Source organism: Panthera leo, chromosome A2, assembly GCF_018350215.1.
Source record: "Panthera leo isolate Ple1 chromosome A2, P.leo_Ple1_pat1.1, whole genome shotgun sequence".
NCBI lineage: Eukaryota > Metazoa > Chordata > Mammalia > Carnivora > Felidae > Panthera > Panthera leo.
Window position 1 is genome coordinate 29,398,436 of NC_056680.1, and position 20,705 is coordinate 29,419,140.

A 20,705-nucleotide genomic window follows, 5' to 3' on the forward strand; every position below is an offset into this window, starting at 1 on the left:
TTATTTAATTTAATTTAATTTTATTTTATTTTATTTTATTTTACTTATTCTGTCAAGAGACAGAATGCAAGCAGGGGAGGGGCAGAGAGAGGGGGAGACACAGAATACAAAGCAGGCTCCGGGCTCTGAGCTGTCAGCACAGAGCCCAACACGGGGCTCAAACCCATGAACCACGAGATCATGACCTGAGCTGAAGTCAGACACTTAACCGACTGAGCCAACCAGATGCCCCAGTTAGCTACCATTTAAAAAAATTTTTTTTGACGTTTATTTATTTTTGAGAGACAGAGAGAGACAGAGCACTAGTCGGGGAGGGATAGAGAGAGAGGGAGACACAGAATCCGAAGCAGGCTCCAGGCTCTGAGCTGTCAGTACAGAGCCCAACGCGGGGCTTGAACTCACAAACTGTGAGATCACGACCTGAGCCGAAGTCAGACGCTTAACTGACTGAGTCACCCAGGCGCCCCTCAGTTAGCTACTATTTTAGATTCTAGTTTTATCCCTCTTTTGGTCTTCTTTCTCTCCAGTTGTCTTGAATATACTTGTCCCCTGTTTGTCAAGATATTTGTATCTGCAAGCCCATCAGTGAGGGTCACTTGATGTTGGTCCTCCAGGGAGAGAGACATGGGCCAGGTAGTTTGATGATAAGAGTCAGGAAAGTCAGTGGTTCTTCAGAGTGTCCCTTGACTTTACCTGTCTGCCAAGGAGGACTGTATAGGGAGGAAGAGCCAGAGTTAACAGTGTAGGTTGAGGCAGCTCCCTAATCACGTGTCTCCTTGGGATATATGAATTCTTCCAAGTTTATGGAAATGGAAACAAAAACGGGAAACTCCATTATGTTTGTACTTTTTAAAAATCCCATGTCACGGTCTTAACAGAACTTCGTAGTTCTTCGTTTATTAAGCATGTGGCAGCCTATGACAGGGCATTCCAAGATGAAAAGGGTGTGGTTTCTGTGTGGTGCTTACTTGCATATGGCTTGTATGTTGCCAACTAAGTTTATAGACAAGTTATAAAGGCTGAACGATAGCCTGTATCGGAAGCAGAAAGCGGTCCCCGCCCCCGGGGGTCTCTGGTGAAGCAGGGAGGGGAATGATTGCTTGCTGCTCTGGAAGTAATTCACGTAGCAGGTAACATTTCATTGGAATCCTGACAGATGCTGAGTAGGACTTCTCCGGGTAGAAGTAGATCTGAGGCTTTCCTGTTGCTGGTTGTTCTGAACTGGTACACTGACGACACAAATTGCTGTTGTGGTTAGTATTGTCATTAAGGCCCAATTATGGTCCAAGTGTTAGTGGACTTGAGTTCATACTTCTACTGTATGGCAAAATTTGAGGCAGCAATTAATAGAGGACGGTTATTAGAGCATTGCACGCATTTTAAAGATGACACCGTACTTCTAAAATTTTGGATTCGAATCGCAAAATGTGGTAGAAAAAAACGTGAAGGTGCAAGCAAAGTCAAGCTAACATGGCTGATGGCATTGAGGAAGGCATGCTAACCTTGCTGCCCGCTAATGGTGGGAGGGAGGACGGGCATGCTGCTTTGAGGTGTCACTTTGCGTCCCACCGCGTCTCATGGCAGCCTTAGAACTAGATGCTACTTGGGGCTCCTGGGTGGCTCAGTCAGTCAAGTGTCCGACTTTGGCTCAGGTCATGATCTCAGGGTCCATGGGTTCAAGCCCCACATCGGTCTGTGTGCTGACAGCTCAGAGCCTGGACGCTGCTTGACATTCTGTGTCTCCCACTCTCTTTGTCCCTTCCGCATTCGCATGCTGCCTCTCTCTCAAGTATAAATAAACGTTAAAAAAATTTTTTTTAAGAAGAACCAGATACTACTCTGTTTAGTCCCACTTCACAGACACCGAGACACTTGTGGAGTTCCCTTACCAGTTTTGTAGAGCTGCCCTAACAAGGTAGCATAAATGAGAGAGCTTAAAACAACAAAAAATTTCAGGACCTCATGGAGGTCCAGATCAAGATGTTGGCCATGTTGGATTCTTCTGACAGCTGTGAAGAAGAAATCTGTTTAGTGCTGCTCTCTCTGCTTCTGGTGTTTTGGTGTCAATCTGGCATTCTTTGGCTTGTAGACACATCAACTGCTGTCATCTTCATACGACATTCTCACTGTGTGTGTCTTTGTGCCCAAATTTCTCCTTTTTTTATAGACATAGCCATATTGGTTAGAGCCCTTCCTAATGACCTCATCCTAACGTCATCATTTGCAAAGACCCAGTTTCCAAATGAGTTCATATTCACAGGTACCGCTGGTTAGGACCTCAGCATCTTTTTTGGGAGACACAGTTCAAACCATAACATTGTTTAAGCTCACACAGCTAGAAAGCAATAAACTTAGAATTCAAATTCAAGTCCATGTGGCTCCATAGCCGAAGGCTCTAGCATACATTTGGGAAATGCATTCGTACCCAAGTAGATCATGCACTTCTGAATTCAGCAGTCAGCTAGCAAACATCATGATGTTAACATCTTATCCAGACATGATTGACCTGGGAATGTGTCCTGGTAAGAAGTGTTTGTCCAGTGGTCATGGACTTGGAGGGTTTTGATCTCTACTCAGTATACGTTATGTGCTGTATTCTGTGTGCAAAGGACAAATGAGTCACTTAGCCTGTTAGCCTAAATGGAACAGAGCATCTCAACCTTGGCACTGACATTTTGGGCTGGATAATTCTCTGTTGTGTCACATGCATCGGAAGGTGTTTACTAGCATCCTAAGCCTCCACCTGTATGCCAATAGCACCCCTGCCACAGTTGTGACCACTAACAATGTCTGCAGACATCACCAAATGTTTCCTGGGGAGCAGCATCACCTCCGTTTAAGAATCACTGGTTTAGGATGGGAGGAAATAGTATGTGGCCTGGCACTTGGCTTTGCTTTACCTAGACTTAATGTTTATTTACGTGGTTGCCAGTGGAGAGAGGGAGGAAGGCAAGACATTTTTGCTGAACTTATTTGAAGCTCTGTGGCATCTGTGGGCAGGAGAAGGAAGACAGGAGACCCAAAGCACATTGTGTGCTCTCTGAACGGTTTGATATTTTTTTTTCAAAGCAAGATGGTGGTGGTTTTAAGTGATAGATCGCTAAATTCTCTTCCTGAAATCATTAAAAATAAATAAATAAATAAATAAATAAATAAATAAATAAATAATAGTTTTGAAATAAATTTGAGATAAAAAGAAATCTGTTTTATCTGAACAAGAAGGGGTTATCCGTGTTTCCAGAAAAAAGCAAATGACTCTAATGGCAGACCGGAAGTTAGTGTGTTTACTTGCTATTTTGGGAGATACTTGCAATTGAGATCAGGGTTTTAATGGGCCTTCTGTCTTAGGGAAAGTGGGTGGTTTACGCTGGTTACACCTAGAGGACATTTGTGAAGTCTTCATCTTTGTGGTGAGAAGCCATAGTCATTCTGGACTGGACACTGGAGCAGATTGTCAGGATATTCTGACTTAAGGCTTCCCCATATCCTTCAGCCTCCGGTTTACACTGTTTTCTACTGCTCAAGAAGAGGAGTGTTGCTCTCCTTTTCAGAGAAATGCTTCTTTGTGGTCACTTTGCTGGATACTGACACATCACCATTTCCCAAGTGTGTTGGGTGTTATACCCTAGGGAGTTATCATGACCCACATCAACCAGAGCATTTTCTCTTGGCCGCAACCATTAACATGGTTGTGGACCCTCGTAACAACTCAAAAAACTGGAAAATGAACTCTGAGCTCTCTTGAAAGGAATACCAACTAACAAAGATAGCTCTGCCAAAGCGGTACCCGGACAGGTTTATGGCTCCCAGAGCCACCGTGTTGGTGGCCTGCAAAGCCCAGTAGGATGCTTTTGAAAAACGAAAAAAAATCCATCTGCTATGTGGTTAGCATTACCAGAAGGTAATGCCTGAGAACTTCTGAGGGTTGCTAATGTGCTGCTGAAGACTCAGAAAACTCAGAGAGCTATATGTTCTACACCACCCTGTGCTCCCAGACTAGGAACAAAAACCCGGGTATCTCCGTGAGGCGCAAATAGACAATCACATGGAGGGATCCGTGGGAAGGTATTATTGAGCCAGCATGTTAAAAATACTTGAGGTGGAGGCGTTTCAAGAAATAATAAAGCCCAACACTCCAACCTTTAGACCAGAACATGGGGCTATATTAAGATGGAATACAATACTCTGAATAAAAATATAACCCCACCCGTGACCCCTTTGAAAACCCAACAATGCATGTGCAGATGTGTTTCTCCTAGCATTGCAATCTTCACTGATCCAGCCTTTCTCCGTGCAGTTCAGGAAGCAGCATGGAAAATTGGGTTTACCTGACCATAGTTCTTCACATAAGCTATGTATCTTTGCTGTGCCCTGTCTAGAAAGACTCCATTCCTAACCTCTGCTTAGTAACTTCGGACATGAGCATAAGTTGCCTTATTGTTGGGAGGAGCTTGACAGCATGATGACATTTGAACGTTCAGTTTAAATGTGTCTCGTCTTTTATTTTGAAGCCCGCCCCCTCTCGCACATTTTGTTAGCATCCGGATAATATCTCCTGTAGATTCTGCTGGTCCATGTTCTCGTCCTCCATTTATGGCTCTGGGAAGTTTGTGTGCTGGGTCTTTGGGCAGTGTGTCTGGGCATGTGCACATGCCCAGGTACTGTTGGTGAAGGTGACCCTAGTAAGGGGCAGGGACCAGGCTGAATTCAGAGTCACTAACAGCATCTAGCAGATGGGAGAGAATTTGAATTCCAGCCAAAACTGTTACTGAGACAAACTAGACGGAGGGTCCCTAAAGAAAGAGAACAGAGTCCCAGTATTAGAACCTCCTGAAGTGGAGATGTGATCTCAAGACAAGGGCTCTTTCCTGCTCTGAACGGCATTATGGTGGCATCTGACTGGCCCAGTGAGGTATGCCTTGTCTCCAGGTGTCTGATCTGCTGAGGAGGACCAAGTCTGGGTCCCTGACTGCTTGCTGGCTGTTCTCACACTTTTCTAACCTTCCCGTTCCCAGCCTTTAAGGTGGGGTAAGAGCAGCACCTCCCTCACAGAAGTGCCGCAAAGATAAAATTCCCTTAGCTTTGGAAAGCACGTGGCCTCGTGGCTTTTTCATACGTGGAGCTTACAAAAATGCAGATTATGACTTTTAGAGCGGGAGGTTCTCAAATTCTTGTTCCTCCAACCTCATTCCATCTACCTCTTGGCAATCACCTTGAAAATAGCTCCACAAGTTGCCTCTGAAGACCCTGCTACCACCCCAGCCCCCTGTCCAACTCCCAGCATCCATAAAACAAGAGCTCACTGATCTCGTAAAAAAACGTTGTTTTTAATGTTTATTCATTTTTGAGAGACAGAGACAGAACATGAGCGGGGAAAGGGTAGAGAGAGGGGGAGACACATGAATCCGAAGCAGGCTCCAGGCTCTGAGCTGTCCGCACAGAGTCCGATGTGGGGCTCAAACTCCCAAACTGTGAGATCCTAAACTGAGCCGAAGTCGGACACTCAACCGACTGAGCCACCCAGGCGCCTCAAGTTCACTGGTCTTATCATTGTCAACCTTGTGAAAATATGGACGGAGGCCTGATAGGAGATGATGACCTCAAGAGCATGGAATCTCATGCGTAGAATGACCTTAAAAGGAAATTGAGGAAAATGAATCTCTGCTGTTGCAAGTCAGGAGACGGTTATTCTTGGTTGATGGTGGTGACCCTGTGGGAACACATGGGGCTTCTGGAGGGCCGGAAGGTTTGCATGGATGTGCTCAATCTAAAACTTCATCCGGATTGCCTACGAGTGCACTTAGGTGGGACACTATCACGGTTTCATAAGGTTTGATAAGTCTTGTCTTCCATATGTTCTTTGGTGTCCATTTTAGTCTCTCTTTGTGGTTGTTGTCTTTCACTTATTATTTCAACTATCTACGGAAGAAGTTCTTCTCATCGACAAATCTGTAAAAAGTACTGAACCGTAGTAGGGAGTGAAAATGGAAGCTGCTGTTTTGTCCCTACCTACATTTTTAATTCTCAGAGGGAACCACAGTTAAATTTCTTGTAGACTCTTCCAGTTTTTTCCCCTCCCTGTGCGTGCTTCGGTATTTTTTCCGCTACTTGATAAATGAGACAGTCAGTGTACCGTAACTTGTCTGTTTAACTCCATGATATATCATGGGCGTCCTTGCGTATCAGATACAGAATCAACATCATTCATTTTAATAGCTGTGTAATATTCCACAGTACAGATGTACTGTGATTTATTTAGTCATTCTCCTACTGATTGACAGTGAACTTGTCTACAGTATTTTGATATCGTAAATAATGCTTCTGGAATGCCATGAATCACCCTTGTAACATCTGTGACGCTGCTCAAATCGCAGACAAGGAGGCCACGTAAGCTCCTTTTGATTTAGAACACCTTCTTCATTAAGATTTTGGGCTAGGGTTTTTGTGAGGATGGCTCTGGAGATAATGAACCATGTTTCCCGGGTAAACATCTGAATGTATTCGCTGTTCCATCACATGTTAGCAGGTTCAAGACAAATAACGCAAACAAGTGTTTGAGCACAATTACATTTAATGTATAGTCTTTCTGGATGTGTTTTGGTATTAGCTAATCAGGGGCATGCATGAAGCCACTGAATAATGTGATTATTGGCTGACACGCTCCTGTAGATTCTTGACTTCATTTTGTTGTTTTCATCCCATCCCTTAAACTCTGTCTTTATTCCCAATTATTAACATTTCCCTGCTGACATGTAGCTATCAGCATCTCACGATGTTCTCATTAATAGCATTATTAACCCCCTTGTAAGCCAGCAAGGGATTCTCTGGCTAGGTCCTAAAGCTTGGAATATATTTCTTGGCTTCCTCTTGCTGTTGAGGTTACTAGTTTGACAATGGCTGACTGTTGGAGAATGACGATGGGTGTTTTCCTTGAAAACTCAGCACCTGATTAAATGGATGGGTAGATGAATGGACTGTTGGCTTGATGAAGCAAGTGTATTAAAATGTTAATGGTAGGATCTAGGTGCCGATATACAGGTGTTAACAGTAATATTCTTTCCACCCTCATCCAAAATCGTACTCTGGGCAATTCACGGAAAGGAGGATCTCACTCAGCCAAGATGGGGTCTATACTCACAGTGATGTTGGTGGCAGAGCTCTGTCCTCCTCACCACTGAGACTGACAACCATTTCCTAAAAGCCTCTCCCCACATCATCCCTTCAGGTTGTACCCAGTAAGTACATCAGCAAAACTTTGCCTGGCTTTGGGTAACTCTGTTTTTCTCTCTAATTTGCTGGTGTCTCTCTGACCAAAGGTATGGTCGGAGAGAATTAGTACTTGGTGTTTACTAAGTTGCACACTGTAATTTTATGGCTAAGTAGGTGGAAAACTATTCGTCCACATAAATATACCTTTCGGCAGAGTGGCTCAGTTGAATAGTCTGTGTAGATCAGAAACAGGAGCTCAGACTTTTCTTTCTTTCACCCCCCCCCCCCCCCACCTCCCTGTTTGGAGTGTTAGCTTGAATAGTTGTGTGTTTCATTGCAGGCAGAAATAAATGAGGAGTGAATTGTGTCCAAGTGATACCAGGAATAAAGCAGGATCACAGCCTGTGTGATGGCGTGCTGTCTCTCACTAGGGGCTGAGGGATTCATTCTTTTGGAGCACTTTGCTGATAAGGCTGGTTTTCTGAGTTGGGTTCCCTAACGGCTCCAGTAGCTTCAGTTTCTTGCTCTGCAGCAGTGGTGGGGATTTGGGCCCTGTTCCTTTCTTTTCCGATTTTGCTTCTCTCTCTCTCTCTCTCTCTCTCTCTCTCTCTCTCTCTCTGTCATTTTAAAGGAGATTCTTTTCCTCTAGATGTGCTATTAGTTAGAGCCACCAAGTATTTTCAACAGTTGCATTAAAACAAACCACCTATCAGGGCGCCTGGGTGGCTCAGTTCGTTGGGCGGCCGACTTCGGCTCAGGTCATGATTCTGTGTCTCCCTCTCTCTGAACCTCCCCCATTCATGCTCTGTCTCTCTCTGTCTCAAAAATAAACGTTAAAAAAAAATTAAAAAAAAAAAAACCACCTATCTCGACCCCAAACCAATTTGAAGCCCCCTCCCCAGAGAAAACCACTGTTAATAGTTTGTGTTATTCTCCAGACCCTTTGCTCCCCCTTTCCTTAGTTCTGTACATCTGTGCAGATACATTCGCAACAAATAAAGTATTTTGACTTACAGCATTTTTTAAGTTAAATGTGTATTTATTTTGCATCTTGGCTTTTTCCATCAGCAAAATATCTTCAAGAACTTTCAATGTCAGTGCCTATTGGTCAACTTGTGTTCTCCCCTCCATGGCTGATTTTACCACTTCTCCTGTTTATTATGCATTCTCATTTTTTCCCCGATGCCAACAATAGTGGGGCAAATGCATTTGTATTTATAACACTTGTGGCAAGGTCATAATTTTCTTAATTAAAGAGCCTTCCTAAATTATAAAAAGGAAAATCATTAGAGAAAAATATGAGTAGAGATCTTCATTCTTATTGGTTATTGGAAAAACTAAAGATGAGAACACGTGTCCATCCAATGTATAAAACATAAGAAGGAATCATAACTCCCCCGTTAGCAATGATGTAGGGAGAGTGGTATCTCGAACATTGCTGACTACAACTTAAAAGGTGTGTGCAATTTTCAGAGGATGGTTTGAACCGTTTCTAGGGTATCTGTCTTAGGAAAGGATTTTGTGCTTACAGAGGCATGTTCCCTTTTTTTTTTCCCTTGTAGCTCTGATCTTAACCTTTCTGGCTTGCAGAGCCCTTGAAGATGTTGACAAAACCCATAGGCCACCTGAGATCAGGGCTGAAAATGTATCTTGAAGAGGTATCAGCACATGGTAGTAGATGGAACCATAAGAGTTCATCTGATGGAAAATGAAAGATGCTGTCCAGTGCACACATGTACATCTTCTGGCAGTATTTCGGGAGCGTGCAGCCCAAAGCCATGGCTCCATAAATGTGGTTTACATACTCTACTACTAATCTTCCCAAAGGTGTTGGCTGTTAGGTAGACCCAATAATGAGAAAGGCTGTGAATGGAGCAGGTGCAGTACATTTCCTCCAATATCAGAAATAACATCCATTCATTCATTCCACAATCACTGCATGAGCACCTACTATGTGCTTGGTCCTGGGGTCAGCACCACTCACTGGGTGTGCTCCCAGCCTACTGTATCCAAAAGAGTTCATTAGAAGGGAACCTCCAACAGAATTAAAGTTGACTAGAGAAGCAAAGAGCTCTTTCATAAAATCAATATTCCAGTTGGGTTGACCCAGCCAATCTCAAAAAAACCTTCAATGTGGGGATTGTCCCAATGACATTAGCGGATTTGATTTTGATTTATAGAACTCAAAAGCTTTTGGGAAGCATCCAGCATGCCTTGCATGTGTGTTCTCAGAAATGTTTTTCATAAACCTTTTTCTTGCAGGTACTCAGATTTGGCAACATTAGCCCTGTAGGGCAAATTGGAATTTTTTGGATAAAACTGCATAACTTGTCTTTGTGCACAAGCTTTGTTGCAGGGTTCTGGCTAGGAGAAAGGGAGGAATACCACCAACTCTAAACCTATGTTAATTTTGTTTAGTTTAATTGGAAATTTTTGGCATCATCATTTTTGCAACACCTATTATGGGGTAGAAAATGCAATATCAGAAGTGAGGAAAGAACTGTAATGGGAACTTTGGGTGAGTAAGTAACAAATAAACTATATTTCAGGTTTCTTGTATTTCAAAGCGAGAGCGGTATTGCTGATTCCTAGTTGGTTTTGAATGATTTATAACCTTTTATTTGTGGTTGAGTGTTGCAGTCTATGTTGTCATGGAAATTCTATTGAATTTATAGGTCCATTTATCCAGAATGATTTTCCAGACTTCATTTCATGGTGAATCATGTGGCTGTTACTACCAAGTACAAAGCAATTTCTAAAAAGTTTCATATTACAAAGAGCACAAACAGTGCGGTGGTTATTTTCGTGTTTTTGAAATACAAATGAGTTCCAGATGCACCTAGGGATCCCCTCCCCTGCCACTGTGTCCAAGGTGTTAACTCCACTGCATTTTAGAACCCAACCTTATGTGTAACGTAGTTACGCAGGCAAGGAACAGTTGTTTTAATTGAAAAGAAAAGTTATTACCATAACTCCAAGGGCAGGTGAAAGTGGTCTTGAACTTACTGGTTTACCTGTAGGGGTGAAACTGCTCTCCTAGTCTTTGAGTCCCATCACAGCAGACATGTTTGTCTCCCTTTAGAGATCAGTCGCAGTGGGAAAAGGGAAGGAAAGACAAAATGCTTTACCACATCCATGGGCCAGGTTTCCCACCACAGTGGGTACAGACAAGGTTTCTACACCTCAGCACTACTGACATTTTGGGCAGGATAATTCTTTGCATTTAGGGGGCTTTCCTATGCATTGTAGGGGGTCCAGCAGCATCCCTGGCCTCTACCCACTAAATGCCTGTAGCACCCCTTCCAGAACGGACAACCAAACATGACTTTAGACATGGCCAATGTCCCCTAGAGTCTGAAGTCACCCATGGTTGAGAGAACCAGTACTCTGGAAATGTTGTGCTGAATCCTGGAGATAACTAACAGGGGCTTCTCATTGCTGGTGGGAATTCTGATCCAGATGTTCTATGGAGAGGATTTTAAACGTGTGGGTTCTGGGTCCAATGCCTGGGTTTGAATCTCAGCCTTCATACCACTTAGACAAGACCTAGTATCACAGCTTTAATTTCCTTTTCTATAAAATGGGGATATAAATAGTACCCCTGTCAAAAAGTAATGGTGAGGATAAAAGGCATTAATTCATGTAAAGCAGGCTAAGAATCGGCTCCATTTAAGCCACCCTTGGGGAATGTTTCCCTGGACATGCTACCTTGGCTTCATCTGCCATGTCTGCCTTGAGGGAATGGGTGGGGAAGAGGGGACGCTTGGTCTAGGCTGGCGAGGTTGTACATGCTCAGGGACTGTCACCTCAACTTGCCCTGTCAAGCAGGTGAGTTCTCTCTATCCTTACCCTCAGGTTTAGAGTGGTCCCAATGGAAGAGAATGGGTCCCACAGAGGGATGCAAACTCTTTCCTGCTCATATGATTAGGTGGCATTATACTCTTGTTTATTCCAGTTTCAAAAGCAGCAGGTCATGAATTTTACGTATTATTGAAAAATCATATACAAAGAGGAAAGTGAACAAATAATAATACAGCTGAATACATTTTTGTACTCTTGCAACCAGGCCTCAGATGAAGAAAGAGCACTGATTAGCACCCCCAGAATCCCTTTTCCGCTTACTGCCCCCCAATGGGTAACCACTGTGTTGGCTTCTAACTGCATGAGTTTTTCCTGGTTTTGCACTTCATTTTAATGGAATCACACCGTTTACCCTTTTTAAAACTTTTAATGCTTTGAAAAAATTGTTTTGTTATCTCCCTTATTTGGCTCAGCACTGTTTGTGTGAGATTTGTCTATATTGTTACCGATAGTTGTGCCTATGCCATGGTGTGACTGTGTCACAATTTGTTTATCGATTCCATTAATGATCAGTGTTCGGTTTCCGGTTTGGGGTGATTGCAAATAATCCTTTCACTAACTTATTTCCATTTTTTTTTTTCCTGTTAACTAACTGTTAAAGATATGTGCATCAGTTGGAAGTCCGCAATATGCCAGAACTTGGGTGGTGCTTGACTTATTTTGTTTACTGCTCACTGTACCCCACTGGCGTGTTTCTTACCCTCCATTTACTCATGGGGATGTTAAGGCTCAGAGAAGGCGACTGATTTCCACTGGGTCACACAGCTAATTCAGTGGGAGAGCTGTAGCTCCCCATTCCCTTTCCTGAGTACATGAAAAGGGTAGCTGGCCAACATATAGGTGGATGTTGAACCTGCCTCATTTGTGCCCAAACTGACACCAAACGGTAAGAAATAATTCATGAATCATGTGTAGCAAATCCCTGAAAAACTGAATTTACTACTATAAGCAAGAAAGAGCCTGAATGCGTCCTTACTGAGGGAAAAATGCAAAGATGAAATATTTACGTGACTAATCAGATGCAGCATTGAACCAGAAATTCTAAAAATCAGCTGATAAATACTTAGAATGGCTCAAACAGGTAACACACAGAGACTTTTGGAAGAGGTCCCTGAAACCATCCCCGCACCTCATTGTATGTGAGTCACAGCCCTCGTGTGCACTTTGGATTCTTCTGCCCCCAAAATGTGGATTCCTGCTGTACAGTAGTTGAAGGTAATACCATGTTGCAGGGAAAATAAGAAAACAAAGGAAATAATTAAGGATTAGTGTACTCTGTGATTAATGATATTGTATAAAGCAAATGTTTTAGAACGTTTATTTAAATGCTACCTTGCCTGCAAAGGTGCTGAATACCTACTATTTCTTTGGAACACCTTTCTTCTAAAAATAATCTGCCTGTGAAAGCTGGCTGTTTCTTTGTTACACTTTGTGGCAAAGACTCATTGGGATGTTGGCTGGTCTTTGGAAACAATTTATCTTCACCTTAGTTCATCTATCCCTTCTGTTATTTCTGGTCATAAAGAAATAAAGATACATAATAATAAAAAGGGAGAGCTGCTCATCTGTTCTTACTTTACCAAAGCATGTGCCTCGTGATGTGACGAGGGAAGTAATACCCCTGTTGGACAGAAGGGGACACTGAGTCTTGGAGCTCCCAAGTGTCTTCAATATACAAATCAGGTCTGACTCTACAGCCCAAGCTCTTGGATCTCCATTTATGTCCCCCAGTCATGCTGTCTTTGCTCTAAGCCACAGGAGTGTGAACTGGATTGTAACAGGTGCTACATTCTCCAGCCTGTTTGAAGGAACAGAATGAAGATGATAGAACTCAGAGCTCAAGGAAGCTCAAAAAAGAACTGGCTTGCAGAATGGTTTTAGAATGTGATACATAGTCACATATACACGTATCCTACATAGGTGCTTAAAGTCAGTCCTGACCTTTGGGGGTGTATTTCTCATTCAGTTTTGGGGGCAGGCAAGTCTGAAATTTGTAGAGCAGGGGTGGCTCAGTCAGTTAAGCATCTGACTCTTGATTTCAGCTTAGGTCATGATCTCAGGGTTCATGGGATTGAGCCCCACGTAGGAGTCTGTGCTGACAGTGTGGAGCCTGCTTGGGATTCTGTCTCTCTCCCCTCTCTCTCTGCCACTCCCCTGCTTGTACTCTCTCTCTTTCTCTCTAAAATAAATAAACTTTCAAAAAAATGTATAGAAAAAAAGAAATGAGGATTCATGAATTACTTGACAAGGAATTAAAAGTAATTTAAAAAAAATTTGCAGAGCAGACTGGAAATTCTAACAAGAGTGGACATTGTAGTCTCGAGTCCAAAGGCTGGACAGTTAGGCAGAATTTCTGTGTCAAAATTGGAGGCAGAATTCCTTCCTGTTAGGAACACCTCACACTTTCACCTGATTGGATGAGGCCCACCACATTATGGAGGGTAATCAGCTTTACTCAAAGTCTACTGATCTAAATATTAATCACATTTATGGGGTGGCTGGGTAGCTCAGTCAGTTGAGCCTCCAGCTCTTGATTTCAACTCAGGTCGTGATCTCATGGTTGTGTAATCGAGCCCCAGATTGGCTCTGCACGGAGCATGGAGCCTGGTTAGGATTCTTTCTCTCCCTCTCTCTCTGCCCATCCCCAGCTCTCTCTCTCTCTCTGTCTCTCTCTCTCAAAATAAGTAAGTAAACTTAAAAAAAAACCAAAAAGCCACTAGGGATAAAAATTTCATTAATGCAAAGCAAAATACCCATATATTGGTTCTGAATTCAGAGTATTTGTCATGTATTTTTGTATAATATATAGTGTGTATTTATCATGCTTTCCATAATTTTTTTTTTTTTTTTTTTTTTTTTTATTTTTTTTTTTTTCAACATTTTTTATTTATTTTTGGGACAGAGAGAGACAGAGCATGAACGGGGGAGGGGCAGAGAGAGAGGGAGACACAGAATCGGAAACAGGCTCCAGGTTCCGAGCCATCAGCCCAGAGCCTGACGCGGGGCTCGAACTCACGGACCGCGAGATCGTGACCCGGCTGAAGTCGGACGCCCAACCGACTGCGCCACCCAGGCGCCCCTGCTTTCCATAATTTAAATGACTAAGTTTTGTTGGGGTATCAAAATTTCAGACTAGTTACTTGGGCACAAAGACTTTGAATTTCTTGTCGATTAAAAAGAAAGTAGTATAATCTGTGTTTAGCAGACCCATACCTGGAGCCACTTAGCATTTCACAGTTGATTTTGGTGTATATTTGTACTTTCCTGAGCATTTTCTCCAGTGGTTTAGATCCATTCATTCTCTTAGCTAATTCTGACCCCTCCTTGCTATTCATCTAGTTACTTATTCCTATAGATAGGAAGAACCTCATTTTAGTCTTTTTGGCTTTATCATTACTCTGTCCTTGCTTCTAGCCACTCCGAGCCCTCACTCATGTTATTCACGCCAAAATAACTTACTGTTGATGATGAAAAGCACTCTTAAAGACACAGCTCTGACTCGGCAGATGTACTTCCTGCCTGCATCGGTCTTCCTATGTGATGGCAATGGCAGAATTAAAGACCTAGCAGGTGCATTGTTGAGTGTGTATGATCCTGCTTAAGCGCAGTTATGGGTCAGCGCAATCCAAAAGTCAAGTTGGATTAAGAACCTATTATGCCCAGACTTCAATTCGGTATCATCCCATCCGAGCGATCCAACAAGTGGAACCAGCAGATCATTAACTGGGCTTGGAATTATACTTTGCTTTTACTGTACATTTTTATACTTGAGCAAGTGTTTCTGGTCCACGACCATGTTCTCAGCTGGCTTACTCCAGATTGGTGCCAAGCGTGATCAGAAAACTCCCATTTCTCCTCTTGGGTTGTGTGATACCTCCTGTGTGGTTTTTAATTGCGCTGCTGCCTTTCTCATTACCATCTTTATCTCATCCCGTTTACGTTTCATCTCTAGCAGTTCCTGTGTGTTCTTCCACTCTCTAAACGATGCCCAGCAGTATCTGGAAATGTCTAGTGAATCTTTCAGTAGGTTGCCTCTCGTCTGAACTGTGTGCTCTTTCCTTACTTAATTTATCACAATGTTTTTTCTTGGGCATTGTTGGTACAGGGGTGAGGTGCATGCTGAAGATATACAAGTTGTTTGAAATTAAAATGTGGAGCTTTGTGAATCACCGAAGAAGTTTCTGCTGGATTTTTCTACTCACAGAATTTTGGGATCATTGCCTCTTGCCTCCATTATCATGGAGATGTGAGAGCTGACTTAGGCACGCAACTGTAACATTAGGTGATAGAAACTCCACCTTAAAAGAAATGTCCCCTCCCACCCATCACCACATTACTTTAGTATTTATTTACTGAATGCCTCATTTGTCCAAGAGCCATTCATTGCCTTACGTGTTTTGTGATACATTTAACTACAACTCTAACTTTGGCATTCAAAAAAACAGAAAGAGTTAACTTTCTCCAGTGTTTCTAAGCACAGACTGGGTCTTCATCTGTCATAGGGCCTTATACATAATGGGCAGTAAGCAAATATTCTTGTCCTTTGTAAGGAAGCATAGTAATTAACACCTTGAACTCTAAGATTAGAAAGATGAGGTTCCTATCCTAACCCCACCCTCCTTCCTTAACAGCTTTGTAAATTTTGGAAATCCTTGGTTTCCTTGGCTATAAAATGAGGATCATGGTGGTTCTTACCTCAGTGAGTATTAATGAATGATACTGTAGTACCTGGCATATGGTAAGCACTCACTAAATGTTTAGAATATAACAACATTAATGAAAATATAGAAGGCTCTAGTTTTCACTTATGTTGCTCTGTGTTCATTCAGCTTAACACAACTAGTGATTTAGTGATTCAAGTTGGAAGACAAGCATTAAGATAGTTTTTATACCAAATTGCAACTAGACTCATTTTAAATACAAGGTAGAAAATGGCGCAAGGCAGGAGGAAGGGAAAGTTAAGTGAACCTTTTGTTGGCAACTCTGTATGTTCCTTGCTTGTGCCCTACAACAATAGAGCATTGACCTTGGTCAACCTTATGCTCACACTATCCATTTCATCCCCCTCCCATTACTTGGTAATGTTACTATTCATCCAGGCAGTGTCTATATCTATATCTTAGCGTATGCCTCCTGGTCACTGGTAGGGCGTTTTATTTTCGTGCAATTCTTTTTTCCAAATGTCAGGTTATGCCATGTGATACCCTATGTTATCTATCACCTTGATCTGACTAGAGACATGCCTGGATATTTTTCCAGACCAGCCATTCCACAGTGTAGACTTGTAGAATCATCCATCCAGGTCTGTGAGGCTTGTGCATGATTTTGAAGGATTTTGTAGAACTGGTCCCTTGATTGTGTGCTGCTATATATGGTCTACCAGTGACTTTTTAGTTGATCTTAATATAGTTTGTTTCTATGGGTGAGAGGACTTACATGTCTATGGTACTCTGCATGGTGGAGGCACATCCATTTATACAAAGTTGATCTAGCTTTCCTTCCCTTGCAAAGAAGGTCCTGGTTGGGATAGACTCACTCACTTAAGCTGTAGGTTTTCTTGAAGAACCAAATGCTCTAATCTCAAACATATTTGGAAAATAGTGACTTTAGGATATAATGTCCTTAAATACCATTCCTTATTCAAAGGAACCAGAACCCACCCAAGTTATGGCCAATTTTAGGGCCAGAGCAGGGAAAAGACAAGATTGAGTCTAGAACATCTGTGACCACTAATAAGGAGATGCTAACAAATATAAAATGACAGGGATATAGCAAAATGACAGAGGAATCCATTTGAAGGGTTTCCTACTGTGCAAAAGACCTCCTATTGAGACAGTTTGAATGTTAAAATAAATAATGCTAATGGATTATAACCCATTGAGTAAAACAAAATAAATGAGTACATATGGATTTAAATAAATGAATGAATGAATAAATGAACTGTGGAGAAGGGTAAGCTGTTTCTCACTCTAGAATCCCATTACTGCACATAGAATGGATAATACAGTTAGAAAATCATCAATAGACACTAACATTAGTGGATGAAAGTTAGATGATGAACAATATATGTAGTCTCAAATAGCTCCATACAAAGTACTTTTCAATTATAGAAGGAATATTAATGCCTTTATAGTGGAGAAGCCTGGTAGACGTCAACTTAACCGTAAGATCAAGTTAAACACCCCTAATGTTGGGAGGAATCCACACAATGCACTTCCTGATATGATGCACTGTGAAGACAATGTTACTACTGTGGAACACTTTCCCAAATGCATCACCTGAATCTAACCCTGAGAAACCATGAGACAGACCTCTCATTCTACCTAACAACTGACCTATGCACTTCATTCGCACTGTTCAAATTTAAAAAAAAAAAAAAAAAAAAGGACTGAGTAACTGTTCCAGATGAAAGTGGGAGCTAGAGGGGTCAGTAGAAAGAGACAAGAAAACGAAATGCCAAGCTTGATCCTAAATTGGATTCCTGGACTAAGAACCAGAATAATGATCTATAATGGACTTTATTTGGGCATTTGCCAAAATTCAAAATGGACTGTGAATGAGATAATAGTATTGTATCAATGTGAAATTTGCTAATTTGAATAATTATACTGTGCTTATATAAGAGAATGTCCTTATTCTTAGAAATTATACACTTAAGTATTTAGTGGTAAAGGGGCATATTTCTCTCAGTTACTACCCAGTGATTCATAAAAAGAAATTGGGTATCTATGTGCGCACACATAGAGAGAAAGGATGCAAATGGGATAAAGGGTAAATAATTGGTGCTGGTAAAGGCTGTGTGGAACAGTTTGTAGATCTCTCTGTTGCCAGATTTTCTGGATCTTTTCCTTCAGTTTATGTGTGCCATGATTCTTCAGCAAGACGACTGACGCACTAAGCATGCCTTAGAGTCACTTTATTAGGAAGCACACGCTGGGGACTAGGCTCTGGGGATGGCTTTTGGAAGCAGGTACAGAAAGCCAATGGACTACTCAGGATATTTATCTGCTGGCCCTACACCTTCCAAAGATATTCGTGGGAGATAGTTTTCCAGCTTCCGCCCAAATTTGCTTCAACAATAACAACACAACATTTTAAAGTCCAGTTCACTCAGCAAAGCTTCATCCACTTATTACTCTCATATTTAACATAGTTTCCAAAGTTAACATAATTCAAGAGACTACAACTTGAGAGAAATAGCAAGGAAAATTGATATTTCAGAATTCTGCTACTGTTCTCTTTATGAGACATTTTATTATCCTGATGGGTGGAGGCATGACTCAAAGACATTTTCTGAAAATGAATTTCCTCACCCGGTCGTAAATGAAAATGCCCTTGAAGAGGTCTTAAAGTATTTTGTATCAGACACTATTCAGGTGATGCATTAAACAATTCCACCCCTGCTCATGGGCTGTAGAATAAGAAAAACTTCTGTGAACTTACTTAATTTGAGGGCCCGACTTTTGAAAGGAAAATGAAGTGTATTTTCTGAATGTACTTGTGTACCAAGTTTCTTTCTTGGGTTAGTAGCATTGCACATGAAACCATTCACCTAGTATTAGACTGTTTTAGTCTGCAACTCACTGAATGGATTTTTCTCCACGTAAATGCATGATGTCTAAAACGGCCCAAACCTAAAGGCAACACATTTGTTAAGAGGCCACCAGAATGGGTGAGAATTCAGTGTAAAAATAATTCACTGTAAGGAAGAAAATCCTCCAAAGGAATCTACCCTTCTTTCATTCATTTAGGTGCCTGACTTTTCCAAGAAAGTATCCTGATTGGGCTACCTTATTTTACCTTTGAGAACAGAAATGTCCCCTTATTCTTAACATCTTAGGTAATTCAGGCAACATGGCTCTGTTTACCTTTGACCTATATACGTCAGCTAGTTTTTCTAGTTTTCTGACTTAGCTTCCCCTCTGGGAATTCATCATTCAGCATCGTATTTCCAAACTCCATCTGGGTGTAACCACACCCACATAATGGACATCTCCACACTCTATTGTGGAGAATAGCATCACGTCATTTCGAAAAGTGGAAAAATAGAGGTCACAGCAGAGAGCTAATGAGTGATGTAGGAGATCTGATTTTCTGTAAGGAGTAGGATCATTCCAGAATTAGTGGAATGACATTCTTATTAGAAATTTTAAGATGTCTGTCGAATGTTAACTTTAAAATGTGATGATATTGGTGGTGATGATGATGATGATAGTGACTGGCTGAGCAGAGATGAGGTCTAGGCATGGGGCTACTATATACTACACACTGACTCATTTGTTCCCCACCTCCCCCCTACCAATGGTAAATTTTGATTCCATAGATGAAGAAGCTGATGCTTTGAAATAAGACTGTTTGAGGTCTCACAGACAAGTAAATGAAGAAGCAAGAATTGGAACCCAAATCTGTTATTTTTATCATATATGTAGTCTTTCAAGAACATTCTATGGTCCATTTTCATTCTCTGAATTGTATTAAATATCAAGGAGCGTTCAAGCATTAAGATGATTGAAGGATTTTGAGTTGATTTGTCTGTGTTCTGCTTTTTGAATAAGAAACTCTAACTAGATGTAAGAGAAGGATTTAAGGTTGAAAGGAGAGCACTGGGATTTTACACTCTTCCTCTGATGTTTAATCTTAGCCAGGTTCACATCAACTTTCTGAAGCTCTGTTTCTTCATCTGTAACTGAGGGTAGTCATTTCTGCCCTGTCTTCATAGAGGTTATCAAATGACCTAAGTGAAATAATGTATGGTACAATTTTGCAAGCTGTAAAAATGTAACGCATTATTATCACCATCATTATGTTTCTTGTGGATTCGCTGAAATACTCCATTTGGGCTATTTATCAACGCCACTGAGAGACCCCTTCAAATTCGTCTGAAAGAGTATTGCTTATAAAGATGTGCCCATTTAAGCATTTGTAATTTTAATGCGTACATGGAATGAATCTCACAGGCGTACTTTTTTTTTTTTTTTTTTTTTTTTTTTTACTTCAGGATGTTTCAGTTCGTTAAAATTTTGCTTCCTGATAGGGAACTTTCACCATGACATGAATATCAGGCAATCAGGTGTCAGTGTTATTTGCTTTGGGTAGCATGAAGACACTATAGCTATGTGAGAAGATGTGTGCTTGTATGGTATGTAGGGGTAAAATGATCTGACGCGTGGGGTTTGCTCTCAGATACTTTAGCAAAGAAAAAATACAGATAGATGGACACATTTGGCAAAATCTTAAGAAGTGAGGAATCTGGGTACCTTGTGCTATTCTGTCTACTTTCATGTAGGTTTGAATTTTTTCCTAATACATATTTCAATTGTTCTTTTACAGATGCAGATTTTCTTTTATAATCCAGATGACTTTGACAGCTTTCAAACCGCAATTTCTGAAAACAGAATAATCGGAGCCATGGCCATATTTTTTCAAGTAAGCTAACGGTGGTTCAAGTACTTGAACCAGAGAGTTCTCTGAGTATTTTTTTTTAATTCGCCGAATTGTTCTATGTTTAATGAATGCATCTGTTTTCTAGTTTGCACCTGTCTAAATGAAAGATATTTCATATTGTCTAATGTGTGATTTAAAATGTAAATAAGTATGTTTAGAAACATAATGAAAATTTTTGCATGAATTATTCT

At 41.3% G+C, this 20,705-nt stretch overlaps 1 protein-coding gene across 4 annotated transcripts in view; it reads left to right on the plus strand.

Moving 5' to 3' along the window:
* PTPRG (protein tyrosine phosphatase receptor type G) overlaps positions 1-20,705 on the plus strand; it is a 712,285-nt gene that overhangs the window by 472,079 nt on the left and 219,501 nt on the right. For all 4 annotated transcript variants that reach the window (XM_042929870.1, XM_042929872.1, XM_042929873.1 and 1 more), the window contains exon 5: positions 20,401-20,496. In XM_042929870.1, the coding sequence (XP_042785804.1) occupies positions 20,401-20,496 (96 nt within the window). The remainder of the gene's footprint in view (positions 1-20,400; positions 20,497-20,705) is intronic.